Source organism: Lates calcarifer, linkage group LG6, assembly GCF_001640805.2.
Source record: "Lates calcarifer isolate ASB-BC8 linkage group LG6, TLL_Latcal_v3, whole genome shotgun sequence".
NCBI classification, from domain to species: domain Eukaryota; kingdom Metazoa; phylum Chordata; class Actinopteri; family Centropomidae; genus Lates; species Lates calcarifer.
Window position 1 is genome coordinate 4,974,197 of NC_066838.1, and position 16,966 is coordinate 4,991,162.

The 16,966-nt window shown below is 40.0% G+C and overlaps 1 protein-coding gene across 1 annotated transcript in view; it reads right to left on the reverse strand.

Annotated features, from left to right (window-relative positions):
• LOC108882663 (plexin-A1-like) overlaps positions 1 to 16,966 on the reverse strand; it is a 244,460-nt gene that overhangs the window by 106,157 nt on the left and 121,337 nt on the right. Inside the window, 3 exon segments of the mRNA XM_018675321.2 lie at positions 1,409 to 1,562; positions 1,907 to 2,030; positions 3,527 to 3,627. Of these exon segments, the coding sequence (XP_018530837.1) occupies positions 1,409 to 1,562; positions 1,907 to 2,030; positions 3,527 to 3,627 (379 nt within the window).

The following is a 16,966-nucleotide window of genomic DNA, read 5'->3' on the forward strand; positions in this document are numbered from 1 at the left end:
CAGTCCTCTTATATTTCCTTGGTGCACAATTGTTATTATCACTTACAGTAAGTGTGTGAGAAATGCTTCCAGGATCATGCTCAATCCCAGGCAATGTATTCGGAAATGTTAACAGATTCATTTCTTAGGTGTCAGCTCCTTGTCAGTTCCTGTATAGCAGGGATTTTGGAGCCACAGTGTTTGTGCTGGAGAATAAGCAGAGCCTGGAGCAGAATCAATGGAATTTGTAGAGAAGTTTCTTGGTGGAGGAAACGGTTCAGCTGCCCATATATATTTATGGGTTTTGTTCAGTAAGTTTGTGAATCAGCAGTTTCTAATTTTGATAATCACAAAGAAATGGGTGCAGTTAAAGAGCATAATTTTGTGTTTCCCACAGTCGAATGAACAGGCTGAATGAAGCAAACTAATTATATTTGTGCAGCATCAAACAAAACTGCTCTACTGAAAAGCTCAGAATGAAGTTGAGTCATTTTGGGGAGTGTCCAAAATGTTTTGTTTTTTTTTTTTTTTTTCTTTCCCCCAGAAAGTGCAACCTCCAGACCAGCAGGACTAATTCATTGCCACAGATTTATGGCATCTCAAAGTGTTCAATAAATAAGTAATTATAAAATAAATAGTTTGCTGGGCCAGTGGGTGGCGATAAAGTGTACGATACATCAAATACCACAGCTGAGCTTATTTTCCTGACAGTAAAACAAAAACAATAGTAGCTAATCATACATTCATGTACAGTTATCTGACATCTGTTTCTTAAACTTATTACTGCTAGTACGAACCAAACGCAAAGATGTTCACAACTATCCACTATTACTGTTGTTTCATGCACATCACACAAAGCATCTATGGTTATGTGCAAATTGAGGTGTGATGTCATCACTTCCCCATCTCTGCCTTGCACACCCACACCATATATATACATATATAGCTGAGTTTTTAAAAATCTGTAGATTAGAAGATGTTTGGAAAAAACCTCCATTTGACTGACCTAAAAGGAAAATGTTCATTCTCCAAAATATCTGTACTAGCGCGGATAAGGTCTTAAGCTAGCAGGCAAGGTAGTGGTGACTATTGACAACACTACTGTCATGAAATAAATAAAATTTGAGATAAAACTCACTTGTCACTTAGGGACAAAAGTCCAAATGTCTGTTTTTAAGAAAAAAAAGAAGCTAATTTTTCACATATTTTTGGTTCATTTAAACATTTTTACAACCTCAACTTTTTTTTTTTTCTTATCTAATATTGAAGACTTGGGGTTCTATACAGATATTGCTGGTTTTTCATTATTACAAATAAACATTTTCCTTCAGGTAGCCAGGTAGTCAGATTTCTGGAAACTCAAGTACATGATTCTATGATTCCATATCTTATGGATTCCCTGTAGTTTTGTAAGGCTTTTTTTTTGTACCCTGGTCTCGTGTGATGGGGGCGACTTCTTTCGTAGAGGGGGACAGGCAGAAGATCCGTCCACCGTAGATGCGTCCTTCCGTCTCTACATAGTCCTCAAAGGAGCAGTTCACTCCAGCGGACAGACTGGGCACATTCTGGGTCTGAAGTACCAACTATGAGGAAGAAGAAAAGCAGAGAGGTGAGGGACAACATAAATCTAAACTGATATACTTCAATAGTAACGCAATAAACAACATTTTTACTGCCTCACTGCAGAAAGTGCTGCTCCAATATTTGGCTCAAAACTCACTTCTCAGCTCATACTCAAAATGATGGACAGATTGCCAGTGATGACACAAGGACAAGCTTTATCTCTTTTCACATCTATCTTACTCACTTTTCCTGTCCATCTTTCTTTCTTTCACTTCTACCCATCACACAAATACATACATATACAATACACACACACTGACACATCTAAACACACATACAGTAAGAATACACCAACACACTGCACCTGCACTTCTGACATGGTGACAGAGACGGTGTCAGGTTGGACAGAGAGTCGGACACACTGCTCCACTCTGGTGGTGAAACGCTGAGGTTCCTCTGCTCGCTCACATCGATCCTTCCTCGAACACCTAGGGAAAGAGACAATGTTTCTTTCAGATTTGTTTAGTATTGTAAATTCACCCGGATGCTGTTTATTGGTTGTCTTTGTTTAGGTAAGATACATTTTGTTCAGTATCACCAGTGTTTGGTCAAAATGTGGCATTGGTATCCTCAGCTGCTTCTCACCTGGGACGCAAAACCTCACCTTACTCGCAAAGTTGTTAAAAGTCCAGGTTGTTTGGAGTGCAGGCATCACTGAATTAGTGACATATTGAACAACTCCAGGATGCTGGGTTTTAGGCAGAGCTTGTTATTTTATCGATAAATAGCTCCAAATACATTAAAAGGCAAGGTATAGCCCAAGAGTCTAACATAGAGCCCACTATATATATATATATATATATAAAAAACAAGAGTAAAACAACAAATATAATATTGGATTAGTTCAGGTGGTGTGCATAAGTTGCACTTGCATTAGCTGATTGGCACCAGCTGCTCAGTCATGATTTACAATCACTGGCTCACTCAACAGCTGCTTGGCCATCAGCTGACTAGTAATGTCCAATCATATCAATACAGGCGGTAAAGCAGTTGTCAGTGACAATTCTGGTGACACCTTCATGCCCACCCCATCTGCTGTCGCATCTTCCTCCAACACCCCAACTTCCACCTTACGTGCTAAGCTTCTGTTGTTGTTGTCTTTACTAATGTATAGGTACTGTATGTTTGTGAGAGGGATTCCTTTAATTGCAGAATTTTCAAGTATAACTAAATATTTAATTTGGTACAGGCCTTACTACAGTTTCTCTGACTGAATAAGTAGAGTATGTTTATGGACACCAATTAAATCTTTAGGAAATTCAAATTGGGCAACTTAATGCTGACTGGAGTGTAAAGGGCTCAGTATGAGTTGAATTAAGTGCTTATCGGAGAGCTGAACAACATCTGAGGCCCCATTTTTCCACATCTTTCCTATGCTGAGATTGGTGCGGCTGTATTCAACAACTTTTGTAACCTTCCGAAACTGACAACACAATAATCACGATCAGTTCATGCAGTGATTGGTCATGTGAAGATGAGAAAGTAGGCAAGGTCTAAACTTCTCTCCCAAGCTCTCTTTTAATGTTCTTTGCATATGTTATTTTCATCACTTTTCAGATGTACAAACAAGCACAACTCCATGAATGCATTTGAAGAGTGACTGTTAGAAATTGTGTGGAGTTATCCCCATTTGAAGGATCAGTTCATGTCAAGTTCATGTTCATTTTGAGCACATGAGTCATAGGTTGGAGCCTTAGTGTAGGTAGCCCATCATACAGGTAGATAAGCAAAGTGACAGAGTGTATACATATATAATTACCTGGTTACAGTGAATGTAAACATGAGTCATAAAAATCGAATTGACAGGATTTCCACAACTCTGTCCATCACAGTAACAGATTATAATTAAGAGCAGAGCACCTGCCCGATAGAAGCACTGAAATGACTGCATGGATACAATATAGTAAATGGTATATGCACTTACACATTATGCAGCACACACCAGCCACAGTGAGGGTCTCCTGATCCCAAACAGGCTCCACAGGAGGCATACTGTTCACAGCTCTCCACTGGTACACGTGTAACCTGGAAAATACACACACTCGGTTAATATTGCACACAAACCCTGTGTACACCACCTTCAAACAGCTTATACCATAATATAGGCCTAGTATAAACAGGATCTACCGGAGGTGTCCTGTGCCTGGAACATGAGATTAAAGAAACAAGCCCACTGTGACTATCAGAGATAAACAGCTCTAGAGGTGCTGCTTACAACTCCACACTGCTGCATACAAGGCGAGCTAGAGGGGGAAAAGTCGAGGTTTAAACACATGTAAACACACACATGGGTTAAGATTACACCCTCTGACAAACATCTCTGTAATATACTGTGTACTGCCCACAGTTCTCCTGTGGATCAAAAAACACTGATGCAAGAGAGCAGTTTATTTTGAGAGATACTAAACAGAATCTCTGCACTGGAGTTGGAAACTGAAACAATCCTTAAAGTCTAGACAACACTCTTTCACAGTAAAACAGCATGGACCTCATATTCGCTCACTTACTTTCCATCATGTATAGGATGGTAATGTCAGTCAGTCGGTACATGACTTTAGTCCAGACTGAATTATCTGAACAGCTATTGTATGGTTTGCCATGAAATTATGTACAAACATTTGTTTCCCGACAGGATGCAGGCTATTGATGACAGCGATTACCTAATTGTTCCTCTAGCACCATCACAATGTTAGCACAAACATTCATAACCACACAGGATGGACAGTAAAAAACACCTGTCAGTCTTTCATTTTGCACCATTAGCAAGTCAAAATTTCAATATGCCCAGTATTTGGTTCAATATCTGCAAAACAAATGACAATTCCAATCTATGTCATCTGTACTCTGTGTTTAGTGCTAATTATCAGAAGATGGTGAACACAGCAAACATGGCAAACGTTATACCAGGTAAACGTCACCATTTTTGCTTATATTTAGCTCAAGCCTACGGGATGTACAGCCTCACAGAGCTTCTAGCAGCAGTAGACTCTTAGTATTGTTAATTTAAAGCCTGTCTTACAAATGAAGGGCACAGAGTTTGAAAGATGTGGGCATTTACAATGCAGGAAGAGTATAACGTAAAGAGATCAAGTTCTATTATGGGAAATGTAGGATTTACGAATTTTGGAGCTTAATCTACACACAGAACTAAAAGTCAGTCTGCTGCATCAATTTTCCCATTATTTTCTTAATCTGTTCCGTGCCCCTAAATATTTGGATATGAATGAAAAATGCAGGAGTACCCTTTAGAGACCTCTTATGCAGCAAAGAACCCATTCTGTCAGGCTGTTTTGCCTTGACTGTGCTATAACACATTCTGATGCACGCTATCCCACCGAGCTTCAGCTTTTTTTATTTTAAATAAATAAGAACATATGTTCTCCATGTAACCTTACAGCTGTCTAGAACTACTACAAATCTTCAAAATCATACATTGAAAATGGCACCTGCAGCACTCAGATGAAAAGTGGGCATAGAGGAATAACTTCATTCACTCTTTTTTTTAAACACAGCATCTTACACATGGCCGACAGGTTTCTGCATTACCCCCCAGTAGAACATAAGAGGACTAGGCTTTCTTAATGCCTGTGAATTCCTTGCAAAGAATATGCTATTGTACTTAGCACCATTCAGATAAACATCGAGGATTACTCCTTTTGTCCGCTAAATCTCTACCGGCTGCCATCTGTGTGTCTGCATGACTAAGATAAGATGAAACTTTAATGATCTCTTTGGGGAAATCTGAGAACTTGGGTATTAGCGAGGACATCAAACAATGCTGTCCAAATTTACCTGTCTCTTAAACTGCTACCAAAGAAGATTCTGAACATCTTGTGACACAGTGCAGCAGACAGGAATTGCCATGTAAGAAGTCAGTTTCCACAGATTGTTGTCTTTGCAGTTATCATTAAAAAGACATGTTTTCTGCTGCTGTCTGCAGTTTCACCATCTGCCATCTGTCTGCACGATTATCAGGAAGCACAAGTTACCTTGAATCTCACCCCAGTTGTCAAATGCTCTAAGGTCACAGAATGATCCTTTAAGAGAACACTTTGAAATGCTTTAATGATGCCTTGCATACTAAGGTTTACTCTGCTTGCTCTTAAATCTCCAAAATCTCCAGTGTACAGTATCAGCATTTGGATGTTTTTATCTGAACTTGCTGGATGCTGTTTGCCTGTGACAGGCAGACTGGCAGACAGGAAACTGCCTCAGGCAAACACACTTATATACAGCACATACACACCAGTGTTTAAAAAAAAAATATATATATATATATATATATATATATATATATATATATATATATATATTTAAAGCTAATTGAGAGTTTGAGACAAGTTTTCTGGGGCAGTTGTTAAATACTTAAATACACTGCTGACCACCCAAGACAAGTTCACATGCATGAGCACATACGGGCACACATGCCTCCAGCTGCCTCAGTCAGGTAAAGTACAACATCAATAACACTGCAGAGGCAGGGGGCACACCAGGTGAGCTGGAAGGCGGTGAGGGTGAATTCTAATGGCAGCTGCAGGCACAGCAGCGTAGAAACCTTCAAAGAGGAAACTCTACCTTCATTTGCCATTTAAAAAAAAAAAAATTCTCAACCTTCAAACAGTGAATCAGGCTCTTTTCATGCCTTTTGCCCTAACAACTGCTACATGATTAATCAGACAAATACATATGTTGGTTTTCATGTCACTGTGTACTTCAGAAAGGATAACAGTATCCTTTTGTATTATCTAATCTCTTTCATTCAATCAGTGCATTAGTGAACATTATACCATCATCATTTTCTTCATTCTCTATCGCTCCTCTTATAGCACCATCCACTTCCCAAGCTCCTCCTTCCATCAGATGACTCTCACTGCTGCCACCCTCCCACAGAGCACTCTGCTAGGATCTGATCTAGTTGTGGCTCATGTGAACATTCCAGGCAGCAGTTTGCAAGTTTTGCAGATTTCGCTCCTTCCTCTCCATATGTGTTATTTAGTATTATTTGGGTCATAGTCACAAAGAACACACAAGATTTAAAATTCTGCATCAACTGTGTGATTTTGAGTGAAATGTCTCACGGGTGCATTACTATGAAATTTGGTACAGACATCTGTGCTCCCCTCAGGTAAGTATAATGACCCTGGTGATCCCTTAGCTTTTCATTTAGCACCATCTTCAGTCAACATTTTAATGTCTAATACTTTGGTTTATACCTGCAAAACAATGACATTCCCATCAGTCTCAGCTGTACTTTGTGTGTAGTGCTAATTAGCAAATGCTAGTCTGCTAACACACTAAACTAAAATGGTAAACATGGCAACATAATATCTGCTTAGCAGAAGGATGCTAGCTTTGTCAATGTCAGCATGCTAACACTGACAAATAGCATAGCAGCAAACCTTTCACCAGTCTAGAAGCTCTGCCATTTTAGCAAAGTGATTTCAATTCAAGTAAAGGAGCTCCAAAAGCAATGGTGGGATGTAAAGAAAGAATGGATGTGTATTACAATAAAATTTCACTGAATCATCACTCACTGATACCGTCATGATAATGTGTGAGCTTTATCAACATAGGACATTTTTATAATGTATTTGAACACCTGTCCCTTATTTTCCTTTTGTGGTAGGAATATTGTAGGTCCCTGCTATGATGCTATTTCAAGTTACATCCCAGACAGCTTTCACACAAACAGCATAACCTTCTATTTCACCCATAGACTATATGTCTCCTCCTTCTGTGTCACTCTGATGTACAGTTGGATACAATAGCTTATGGCAGATTCATAGCACGATAATAGTAACCTGGGTCTGATAACTATTATAATGCTACCATTACCAGGCACAGGCCTCTTACAGGACACCAAATAGCAGCAAATTGTAGTCATTACTTGCGCCTGGACAAATACCACGCTAGTAATACAGCCTATCTGATAGAGGGAGGAGGAAAAAAAAACATGTCACACTCAAGCACAATAGCCAGGGAGAGAAGTTTATTCAATGGGGTTTTGTGATAGTGGGGCGGATGATGTATTCCAATATAACAGTTCAATTATTGAGTTTTAGAAAACAGATAATGGGATGGGAAACGGGAGATGCTAAGCCAAAGACTCTTTGTCTTACAGAGGTGACTAGGGAGCGTGTGTGTGTGTGTGTGTGTGTGTGTGTGTGTGTGTAAGAGAGAGAGAGAGAGAGAGAGACAGTAAGTAAGTGAGAATCACCTAGTTATATTAAATATGGCATTTTCATCTCTGGCCTATTTGCTGCTGCAGAGGGAAACACATTCATCTGTGGACAGCAGGAGGGGGGTAAGGGGGAGAGGTAGAGCAAGGTAGAAAGAATGAGATCACAGAGGAAAAATGTCCATTTTAACCATTAATTTTAGTCTTCAAACTAATGACAGACAGCGTTTGGATGCTAACCCTTATACTGGGATTCAGATGCTTTTTCTTTTTTGTGCCATGTTTCCAGAGTGGAGGAAAGAGAGAGAGCAGAGGAGATGATGGGGTGGGTGTGGGGTGTGTGGGGGTTATTACAAATAAATAACAGCTACAAATGAGCCTCTCTCATTTGGGTCATGATAGAGAGGCTCTTAATTTGCCAAGTGGCAGATGAGAGGAAAGACGGGGGTGTGGGTGGAAGGAGGGGGTCGGGATGAGGAATGCAGAGAAGGATGGATGAGAAAGACACACAAATGTAATTGCGACTGATGTTTCATTCCACATATGGGGCCCGTGTGGTCCCAGCTAGTTGCAGCTATAGGCCCAGCTGTAATTGTCCCATCTGTATAATATGGGGGGGAATATAAGGTACTATCACTAGACAATAGGTTGATGGATGGCTTATTCTGCCAGCGAGCTGGATTTTAAGACACACACACACACACACACACACACACACACACACACACATTACCAGCAACAAAGCAAATATGCAATTTGTGGTAACATACATACATCAATTCAGGCACATTTACTCCATATGTGAGTTAATAAACTGTATGAACTTTAACATGCGGCTGTAACTTAAAATTCAGTGAATACAAGGACACACACACACACAGGGGTATAAGCACACAAATGTGCACACAACATGCAACTACACATGCACGCGCTGAAAGAATGAATGCTGGATGGTGAACATATGACATAAGACTCTCAGAAGCATTTCTGTTATTTTCAAAATTTCTTTCATTTATTTATTTGTCGTTTATTTGATTTCATTCCCTCTCCTCCTTTCTGTCTTTGTGTTCTCCTCTCATTTGTTTTGAATTTGGCTGGACACACAGACGAACACAGCAAATGAGGCATAGATCAGTAAAAACCGACAGACAAAACCTTGGAGGAAACTGACCCTTGTAAAGACAGGATCTCTCCATCATTATTTTCAGAAAGTACACTCCTGTTTTCATAAGCTCTGTAATCACCAGCAGGTATTTACCATATTCCAACAATAAGAACACGATGGGAAACTTTAGCAGTTTCATAGCCAAGGGCTGTGATAGAAACCATACACCCTGCTGACAGCCTAGATGATCAGCAAAACCTATACAGTAACCTTTTTAACATGTTTCTCTTTGTCATCTTTCCCTTTTGTGTCACTCCTTCACAAGAACTGCTGTGTGTGATATTACTCTCCTTTATTGTGTAGATCAGGCTAAGATTACAACTTACTGTTTAAAATGGCACTGGACATGACTTTATGTAAACATACACTCTTATTATTAATTACAACAAAAAGGGGGAGTGTTCCCTTTACATTTAAGAAGAAGCCCTATTCGTCCATAAGAACATTAAAGGAATAGTTTTGGAGATATCAGTTTTCTTATTGGTTCTTACTATGCTATTTCCTGGTCGGGAACAGTAAGAATTACTGAGGTTAAGAGATGCAGATGTTATAGCTTTTAACAGAGTCGTGCTGACTGCTGCTGTACCTTCATACTGAACAGGTCAACAAATTCTTGGAAGAACATAAGCCTTTCCTAAAGTGTTGAACCATGCCTTTAAACTGATAAAATTGTGCTTCTTAACTGCACATGAGTTATGGTAGCTTGCTCCAAAAATCTGCACATGCACACAACCATACACAAAAGATCTAACACATCCCCTGGCTTTCTCTGACCTTCTCTCTTCATTGCTAGCACACGCACATACATATACACACACTTACAGACACTTAGTTCAGTTCTTTCACAAATCAACTTTAGCCCATTTACTTGCTCAAACCCAAGTCATGCTGTTCCTCTGAGCCGCATTAAGACATCTCTCTCTCTCCCTGTCTCGCTGTCTCTCTTGCTGTCTGTTTCTTTGATCGTCTCACAAATCACATTCTGATCAGCTGATCACACATCTCTCTGCCTTGACAGACAGCTGGGATAGGTGTGTATGTGTATTTGTGTGTAAATAAGGAAAGGACAAAAATAACATGCCATCCAAAAAGTTTGGGTTTTTGACAGCACAGTGCAAATACAATTCAGATGATAAATACACAATACAATAAAATATAACATTTGAATATCCATTATGAATTATCTCAAGTTATTAGCCACTGTAATATTTGCCATGCAAGGATATATGATAAAAATGTATCATATAGCTTTGAAAATACAATAAAAATGGTTACTAAATGGTTTGGAAATTCAGCAATAATTGCCTGAATTGTGCAGAGGCAGTATGATATGCACTTTCCAGTTTTTAAATTGACTACCACCATGAGGAAACTGTAGTTACGTCCAGCTCTCAACCCTCACAAGAAAACCCCACAACAAATCAAATAGGCTCCACACAGGCTGTTAATGAGCACAGGAGTAAGAACTGCTATCAACACTTCTTGCAACACTTCCTCTATTGTTGTCAACTTAAGAAACAGCTTTTCTCCGTCTCAGAAAAAGCCAGGCACAGCATCTTTTTTCCCCCAGAGTGACTGTTCACATCTACTTTGGAGCCACCACTCATTTTGGTTTATGCAAAAAATGTTTAAGGAGGTCATAGGTCAGTAAAAGTCCAGTATGAAACTTTGATTTCAGACAGCAGCAGCCCTGAAGGACTTCACTTGCTCAGAGTCACTTCAGAAATGATATTCACAGTTGTCTCTTGCTTGAAATGACACTGTCTTTAAGCAATAGTCATAACAATCCTGTCACTATTATTTCAGCTTGCCCACGCAAAACAAATGCCTAAGACATGCCATCCCAAAACTCAACTCGCCAATTAGCTGACAGGGGCCAAGGGCACTTCTATGAGATTTCTGTATCCTCTCCTCATTATTCTCCCTGTCCCTGTCTTCACTAACATTTTTAGCAACTTCAAAGTTGGACAAACACCAAAGAAACTGTTTTAAAAGGCGCGCACGGCAGTCTTTTCTCCCTGACCTCCAAGTGCAATAAATGCTGAGTGAATTGAATATGAACCCTCTCTGATGTGGTGCCAGGGGTAGGGTTTCTCCACTGTGCAGTTCAGTACAGCTCAGTACATTTCTGTACTGTAGCTAAATCAATATACGGAGGTACATCATCAGACCATTATGCCACTGTCTGAGCAGCCTCGCAGAGACAGGGTGAAGCCATTGGCTGCCAACGGGTCACCTTACGAAGCTGTTTTACAAGCAGAGAGACTTGACCTTGACCTTTGAGTTCAGGAGTGGAAATCTGGTGGTGACACTAAGGTAGGGAAACAGATCAGAGGCCAGGTTTGGCCTCAAATCTGCACTGTACATCCAGTACATTACAGGAAGAAATAGATGACAAATAAGACAACATTTCAGATTCCTCTGGCTATATTAGTCTATGATGAGATGAAAGAATAACTCATTATAATGGGAAACAGGTAAACAGAAAGCTGCACCTCATATCTGTACCTTAGAAGCAAGATTGGTAATTACATGATAAGTGATTAATTTGGTACAAAGGTACAGAAGAAATCAATATATAACAAGATGTAATCCACTCAGTAATTTACTTTAAAGCAATTAGATGATGTCAATCATAGGCACATAAAGGATACAAGAAATATTTCTGTCTCAGTGACGTCAACAACAGAGGGTAATGACAGGATGAGAAAATACCCTGCTGTTTTTATTAAATCAGGACAATTTAAACATGTAAAGAGGAAACAACAGCAGTGATAAAACTGATGTAGTGCCATTGTTCATTCTTGAGCGCAAAAATGATGTCATGATATTGATGAACAGAAAATCACTAAAAGCTAAAGGCAGGGAAAGACACATAGAATGAGAGAACATAGAGAAACTGTGTGTGTGTGAGTATGTGTGAGTGTGTGTGTGTGAGTGTCTGTATGTGTACTTCTACCTCTATGAGGACTAGTTAGAATTTTAGACTTTTAGAGTGAGGACATTTTGGGAGAGGGAGGACAATTTAGCCATGTATTGTGTCAGTGAGTGTCCTCACAAAGATAGAAGTACAAGAGTGTGTGAGTGTGTGTGTGTGTGTGTGTGTGTGTGTGTGTGCATAGAGACACAAAGAGAGCCATGTATAAATCCATCGCTCGCTAATCGAAAACTCTCCTCTCTCAGTGAATCGGACAGTTTTATGTTTTCACTCTATGTGTGTGTGGATGCTTACATATGAGTCACTACTGCTATACAGATACGCAGTCTATATGCTGCAGTCCAAACCACCACTTTTAATTATGTGTGTGAGTGAATATGGGAAAAGGTAAATTGCTCTGTCAAGCTGGGAAATGGGCTTTTTGATGTTTGAGCTCTCATCACTTGGCATTTCTATTATTCAACAAGGAGAGAGAAATGGGGGGATGAAGAGAGGAGGAGGAGGACAAACAGGGCGAAGGTATAGCTCACCTCTGAAAATGCTCATTACAGTGTCTATGTATATGACAGGATTTCAAGGGACATGGTGAGAGGGGTCCTCCTGTACTGCAGACCTCACTCCAGAAAACCACAGGTCTGTGAGCCAATGCAACAAGCACAAGAGGAGTGAGGGGCATCACCTCTTTGAACAATCTTTTTCCCCAAAAAAACTTTATTTGACAAAATTTAATAACTTTCAGAGAGTTGGTAATAATGCACAAATCGGTATTTTTCCATATCACCTGACTGTGAGGTCTCTTTCATCTCATTGTTTTGGTCTTACAACCCACACCCACACCTTTACTGCATGTTGACCTGCCCAGCAGAAAACAGCAATCAGATTAAGTTAGCAACTAGCTAGTTAACATGGTGGAGCATTTAGCAACTGCAGAGCCAGATACTACTCTGGGGAGACCAAAACAGAGCTAAAAAGAGAGGAGATATTGGGAGAGAATATTCTGTTGCCAGAAACATGATTCCAAATTACTGCTTATGTTGCTCTGTGTCTCCAAATCGGCAACTGTTTGCTAACATCCTTTATCTATACCACTTATCCTAATAGATCACAGGGACTGAAGCCAATCCCGTCTGACGTTGGGCGAGAGGCAGGTACACCCTGGATCGGCATCACAGGGCTGACACATAGAGACAAACAATTTAGAGTCACCAATTAACCTGGTGGGAGGAAGCTGGAATACCCGGAGAGAACCCACGTGGGCACAGGGTTCTCTCAAACTCAAACTCCACACTGGGGCTTGAACCCAGAACCTTCTTGCTGGTGAGGTGCTAACCACTGCACCACCGTGCCACCCATGTTCAGCATAACAACTGTTTACAGTTTGTCTACCTTGTAAAATAGGCTGAAATCACATGACATTTGGCACTGTATTCATTTCAAAACAAGACACAATATTTAGTGAACTTTTGGAATTGGCCAACATTACGTTAAAGCAACAGTAGGCCCATTGTTTTTTTTGGCACGGGCATAACATGGTTTATAACATAGGGCCACTTCCAAAAGCTGGCTAAAGCTAGCCTGTTTGACAAGGTAACATTAGGCCTTGGCTACAAAACCATGTATCACAGATTGCAATTTACTGTTTGCACACATCTCACCTGTGTCTGCAATGTTTGCAGTGATTTATTTTTTTTTTTTCATGTGTGCATTGACACATTCTGTCGCATGTACAAGCAAAATCTGAAATAAAAAATGAAGACATAAATGTTTATTTTTGTTGTCCTTTAAAAACTCTGCTCAGGACAAGAGGGTAACAATCACGATATGAAGCAAGCTAATCTTTACCTGACTAAGATTAGCAAAGGTAAGTTTAACACTAAGGTTGACTGACATTTATTTCACACCTTTCTAATGTTAACATGTTAATGTTTGTTATACACATCTTCCAAAAGACTGAAGACAAAAGTTATTTACCCACCCAACAAATAGGAATTCATTACATTACTCATACCTAAGGTACAGTACCACACCTTCAAAGGAATTAAAGACACAGAAAAGTAAACCTTTGATCTGTTTGTAGCCTCAAGGTAGGTGACAAACTTTCCTCCTGGGAACCCTTCACTCTTTGATCACAGCACCTTCTCCATCGTAGAACCTTCTTGAACATGGTGCACCCTCTGGCACCCAAATTGGAAATCCATGCTCTTGGGCAAGAACAGCTACATCTCTAAACATCTGCTGTCTCAAGACAACTGATCAAACATCATTTAACTCTGTGCTATTTCTGTTTGGGAATTTAGCAGTCCTTGTACAGTATGTTCCCATCAGACTGGATCCTGAAATATAACTAAACTTCTGTCCACAGACCAGAGAAAACAACTACAGTTTTTGTTTTTGGATAGGATACTTTTTTTTTTTTTTTTTTTTGGCTTGAAAAAAAGCAGAGCTTTATACACCCCTGGGCTTGGCCAGCGACCTTAAACCACAATACATTATCTAGAGTCCAGACTGCCTCTGGCTAGGAAGACGCTCCTCATCAGCAGGCTAGGGAGGCTCTGCACACCCTCTGGTCCAGTACTGTCTGGAACACAAGTTCACATTCAACTGCAGAGGGAAGATCCTTATTCTATTCTATGCTGTCTGAAGCCGCTACTGGGAGAGCACTTACTCCACAAACTCACTCCATCTGAGAGAGACAGAAGTGAGGACCCCTAAGAATATTGAAAAGATGAGGCAGGAAGAGTTGCAGAAAGGAACAGAGCATATCCCGCAAACCAATTATATTTTCCCACCTCCTCAACTCTCACCACTGCTCTCTCTCTAGCTCTTATATTCTGTTCTATTCTCTGACTGAACTGTGAATTTGGTCAGTGTTGAAGTGAAAGGCCATTATCTCTGCTGTCCAAAGAGACGGTCATTCTATCTTGTCTACTCTGTCAAATAGTGTAATTCTGAGTATCACAGAAAGGAAATTACACAGTTAAAAGATAAGATTTAAAACAAAAATTGGCATCATAACACAGGTCTGCTGCAAAACTGTATCAGCTGGATTCCTGATCGTATTCTCCATCTACTTTGAGCAGTGAAGCAATGTAGTCTCTAGCATGCTTCTCCCTGTCAGAGAACCCCCCCACCCTCACCCCCATAGTCACTGCACTAACATGGACAGACAACACTAGCTTTAATAATTGAAAAAAAAAAAAAAAGACTGGTGGCTATTCTGGTGGCAATAGCTGTCATCTTTAATGCAGATGACAGGACTTAAAAGGGAAAATCTGCAAACACTCCCAGCATGGACTTTCTATGCAGCTTTCCTCATCCTGCTGAGCAGCTGCTGAGCACTGCTGGCTAAAACTGAGGTACTTGTTGGACACAGGCCCAATGCTGGTACAGTATTATCATACTCTAATTGATACCATCACTTACATCTTCCAGTCTCTGCTGACAGCTCTATTTCTTTTTATAAACGTATATGAGTCTAAAGGCTTCCCAAAGCTCTAGTTTCTCTTTCAGACACGCTCACTTTCTTTGGTTTGGCTGAGACTTCACCTTGCAATAATATTTTATAATATTGCTGATCTGGTGTTGCTGTCATGATCCAGTAATTCTACTGTCTGCAGTGATGTGAATCTATGGGATTCACACATATTTTGCTTCTTATTTTATCATTGTTGTAACATTGAACACTAAATGTAAACATTTCATAATTTTGAAAATTAAAACCTATTCAGATCCAACCTTTTCTTCCTATGCATGCATCCATGATTCTATGTTTCAGTGTGTGTATTTCCTAAATCAGCGTGTATGTGTTTGGGTGGGCAGACTCCCTCTGCTTGAATAAGTATTTATGTATATCCCTGTACAGTACATCTCAGCTTCCTGGACTGTAATCCATGATCGAAGGGTCTTATTTCCCTGGTCAAATCAACACAGACAATGTCCATTTGTATCAATTACACTCTACTTCCTCTTCGCGCTCATTCAGACACATGGAAGTCAATTATGTCTAATCGCTGGTAAATTACACAGCACTCACATGGCAGTTACTGTCTACGTACAGGGGACTCTCATTGAAGGTTATCACATCGTGGTCATTAACCGTTAGAGATAAGAGAGTCGTGCAGGTAAAGGACGGAGAAGAGGAAAAGTGGAGGCGCAGCCGCAGCTGGACCCTGACAAACTGTAATATCACACTCTCATGAATGGAGGCAGTTCAAGATAATCCCACCTAGATGCTGGGACTGCAGAATTTTATTGTACTTACTACTCTGTAGATGAGTTCACTATGGGGAATGAGAAGTCAGTGAGACAAAGCAATTAAATTTTGCTGCTATGTTCTCTTTCCCTTAATCTTTCCCTCCCTCTCTCCCCCTTCCCCACTCCCTTTCTTTCTTAACCCAACCAGTCGAGGCAGACGGCCGCCCACCCCGAGTATGATTCTGCTTGAGGTTTCTGCCTCTTAAAAGGAAGTTTTTCCTTGCCACTGTCGCCTAGTGCTTGCTCATGGTGGGAATTGTCATGTCTCTCTTGAATATCATGAATATTCTAATATAAAGAGTACGGTCTAGACCTGCTCTACATGTACAGTGCTCAACATAACGTCTGCTGTGATTTGGTGCTATATCTATAAAAATTGACTTCACATGGCAAAACATCACATAATACTGAGCAACTATTGTTCAAAAAACCCCAGCAAACAACACATGTATTGACTTTGAATGACTTTGAATGTCCAGAAACAAGTTGTTCTACATGATTCATTAAGGAGCTATTACAGAAAGACACTAACAAGCTTAGTAACTGATGGTTAGCAAGCATGTTGACACAACACAACAATCACAAAGTGTATCAAAAAGATGTATTTGTCCCATGAACTCCTGCCCCATAACTGTCTGAAAAACATTTTTGTAGATTAGTTTATAGAGAGAAGATTAATTAAAAGTGGATGCTGCAACATGGCTTAAAAAAACCCCCCAAAAAATAGCTAATATTTTAAATACTGATGTGACCAGGCCTTTAAAGTGAAAATGGTGCTTCCCAATAAAAAAAACTAACGAAAAAAATATATATTAGGTGAAATGAAGAC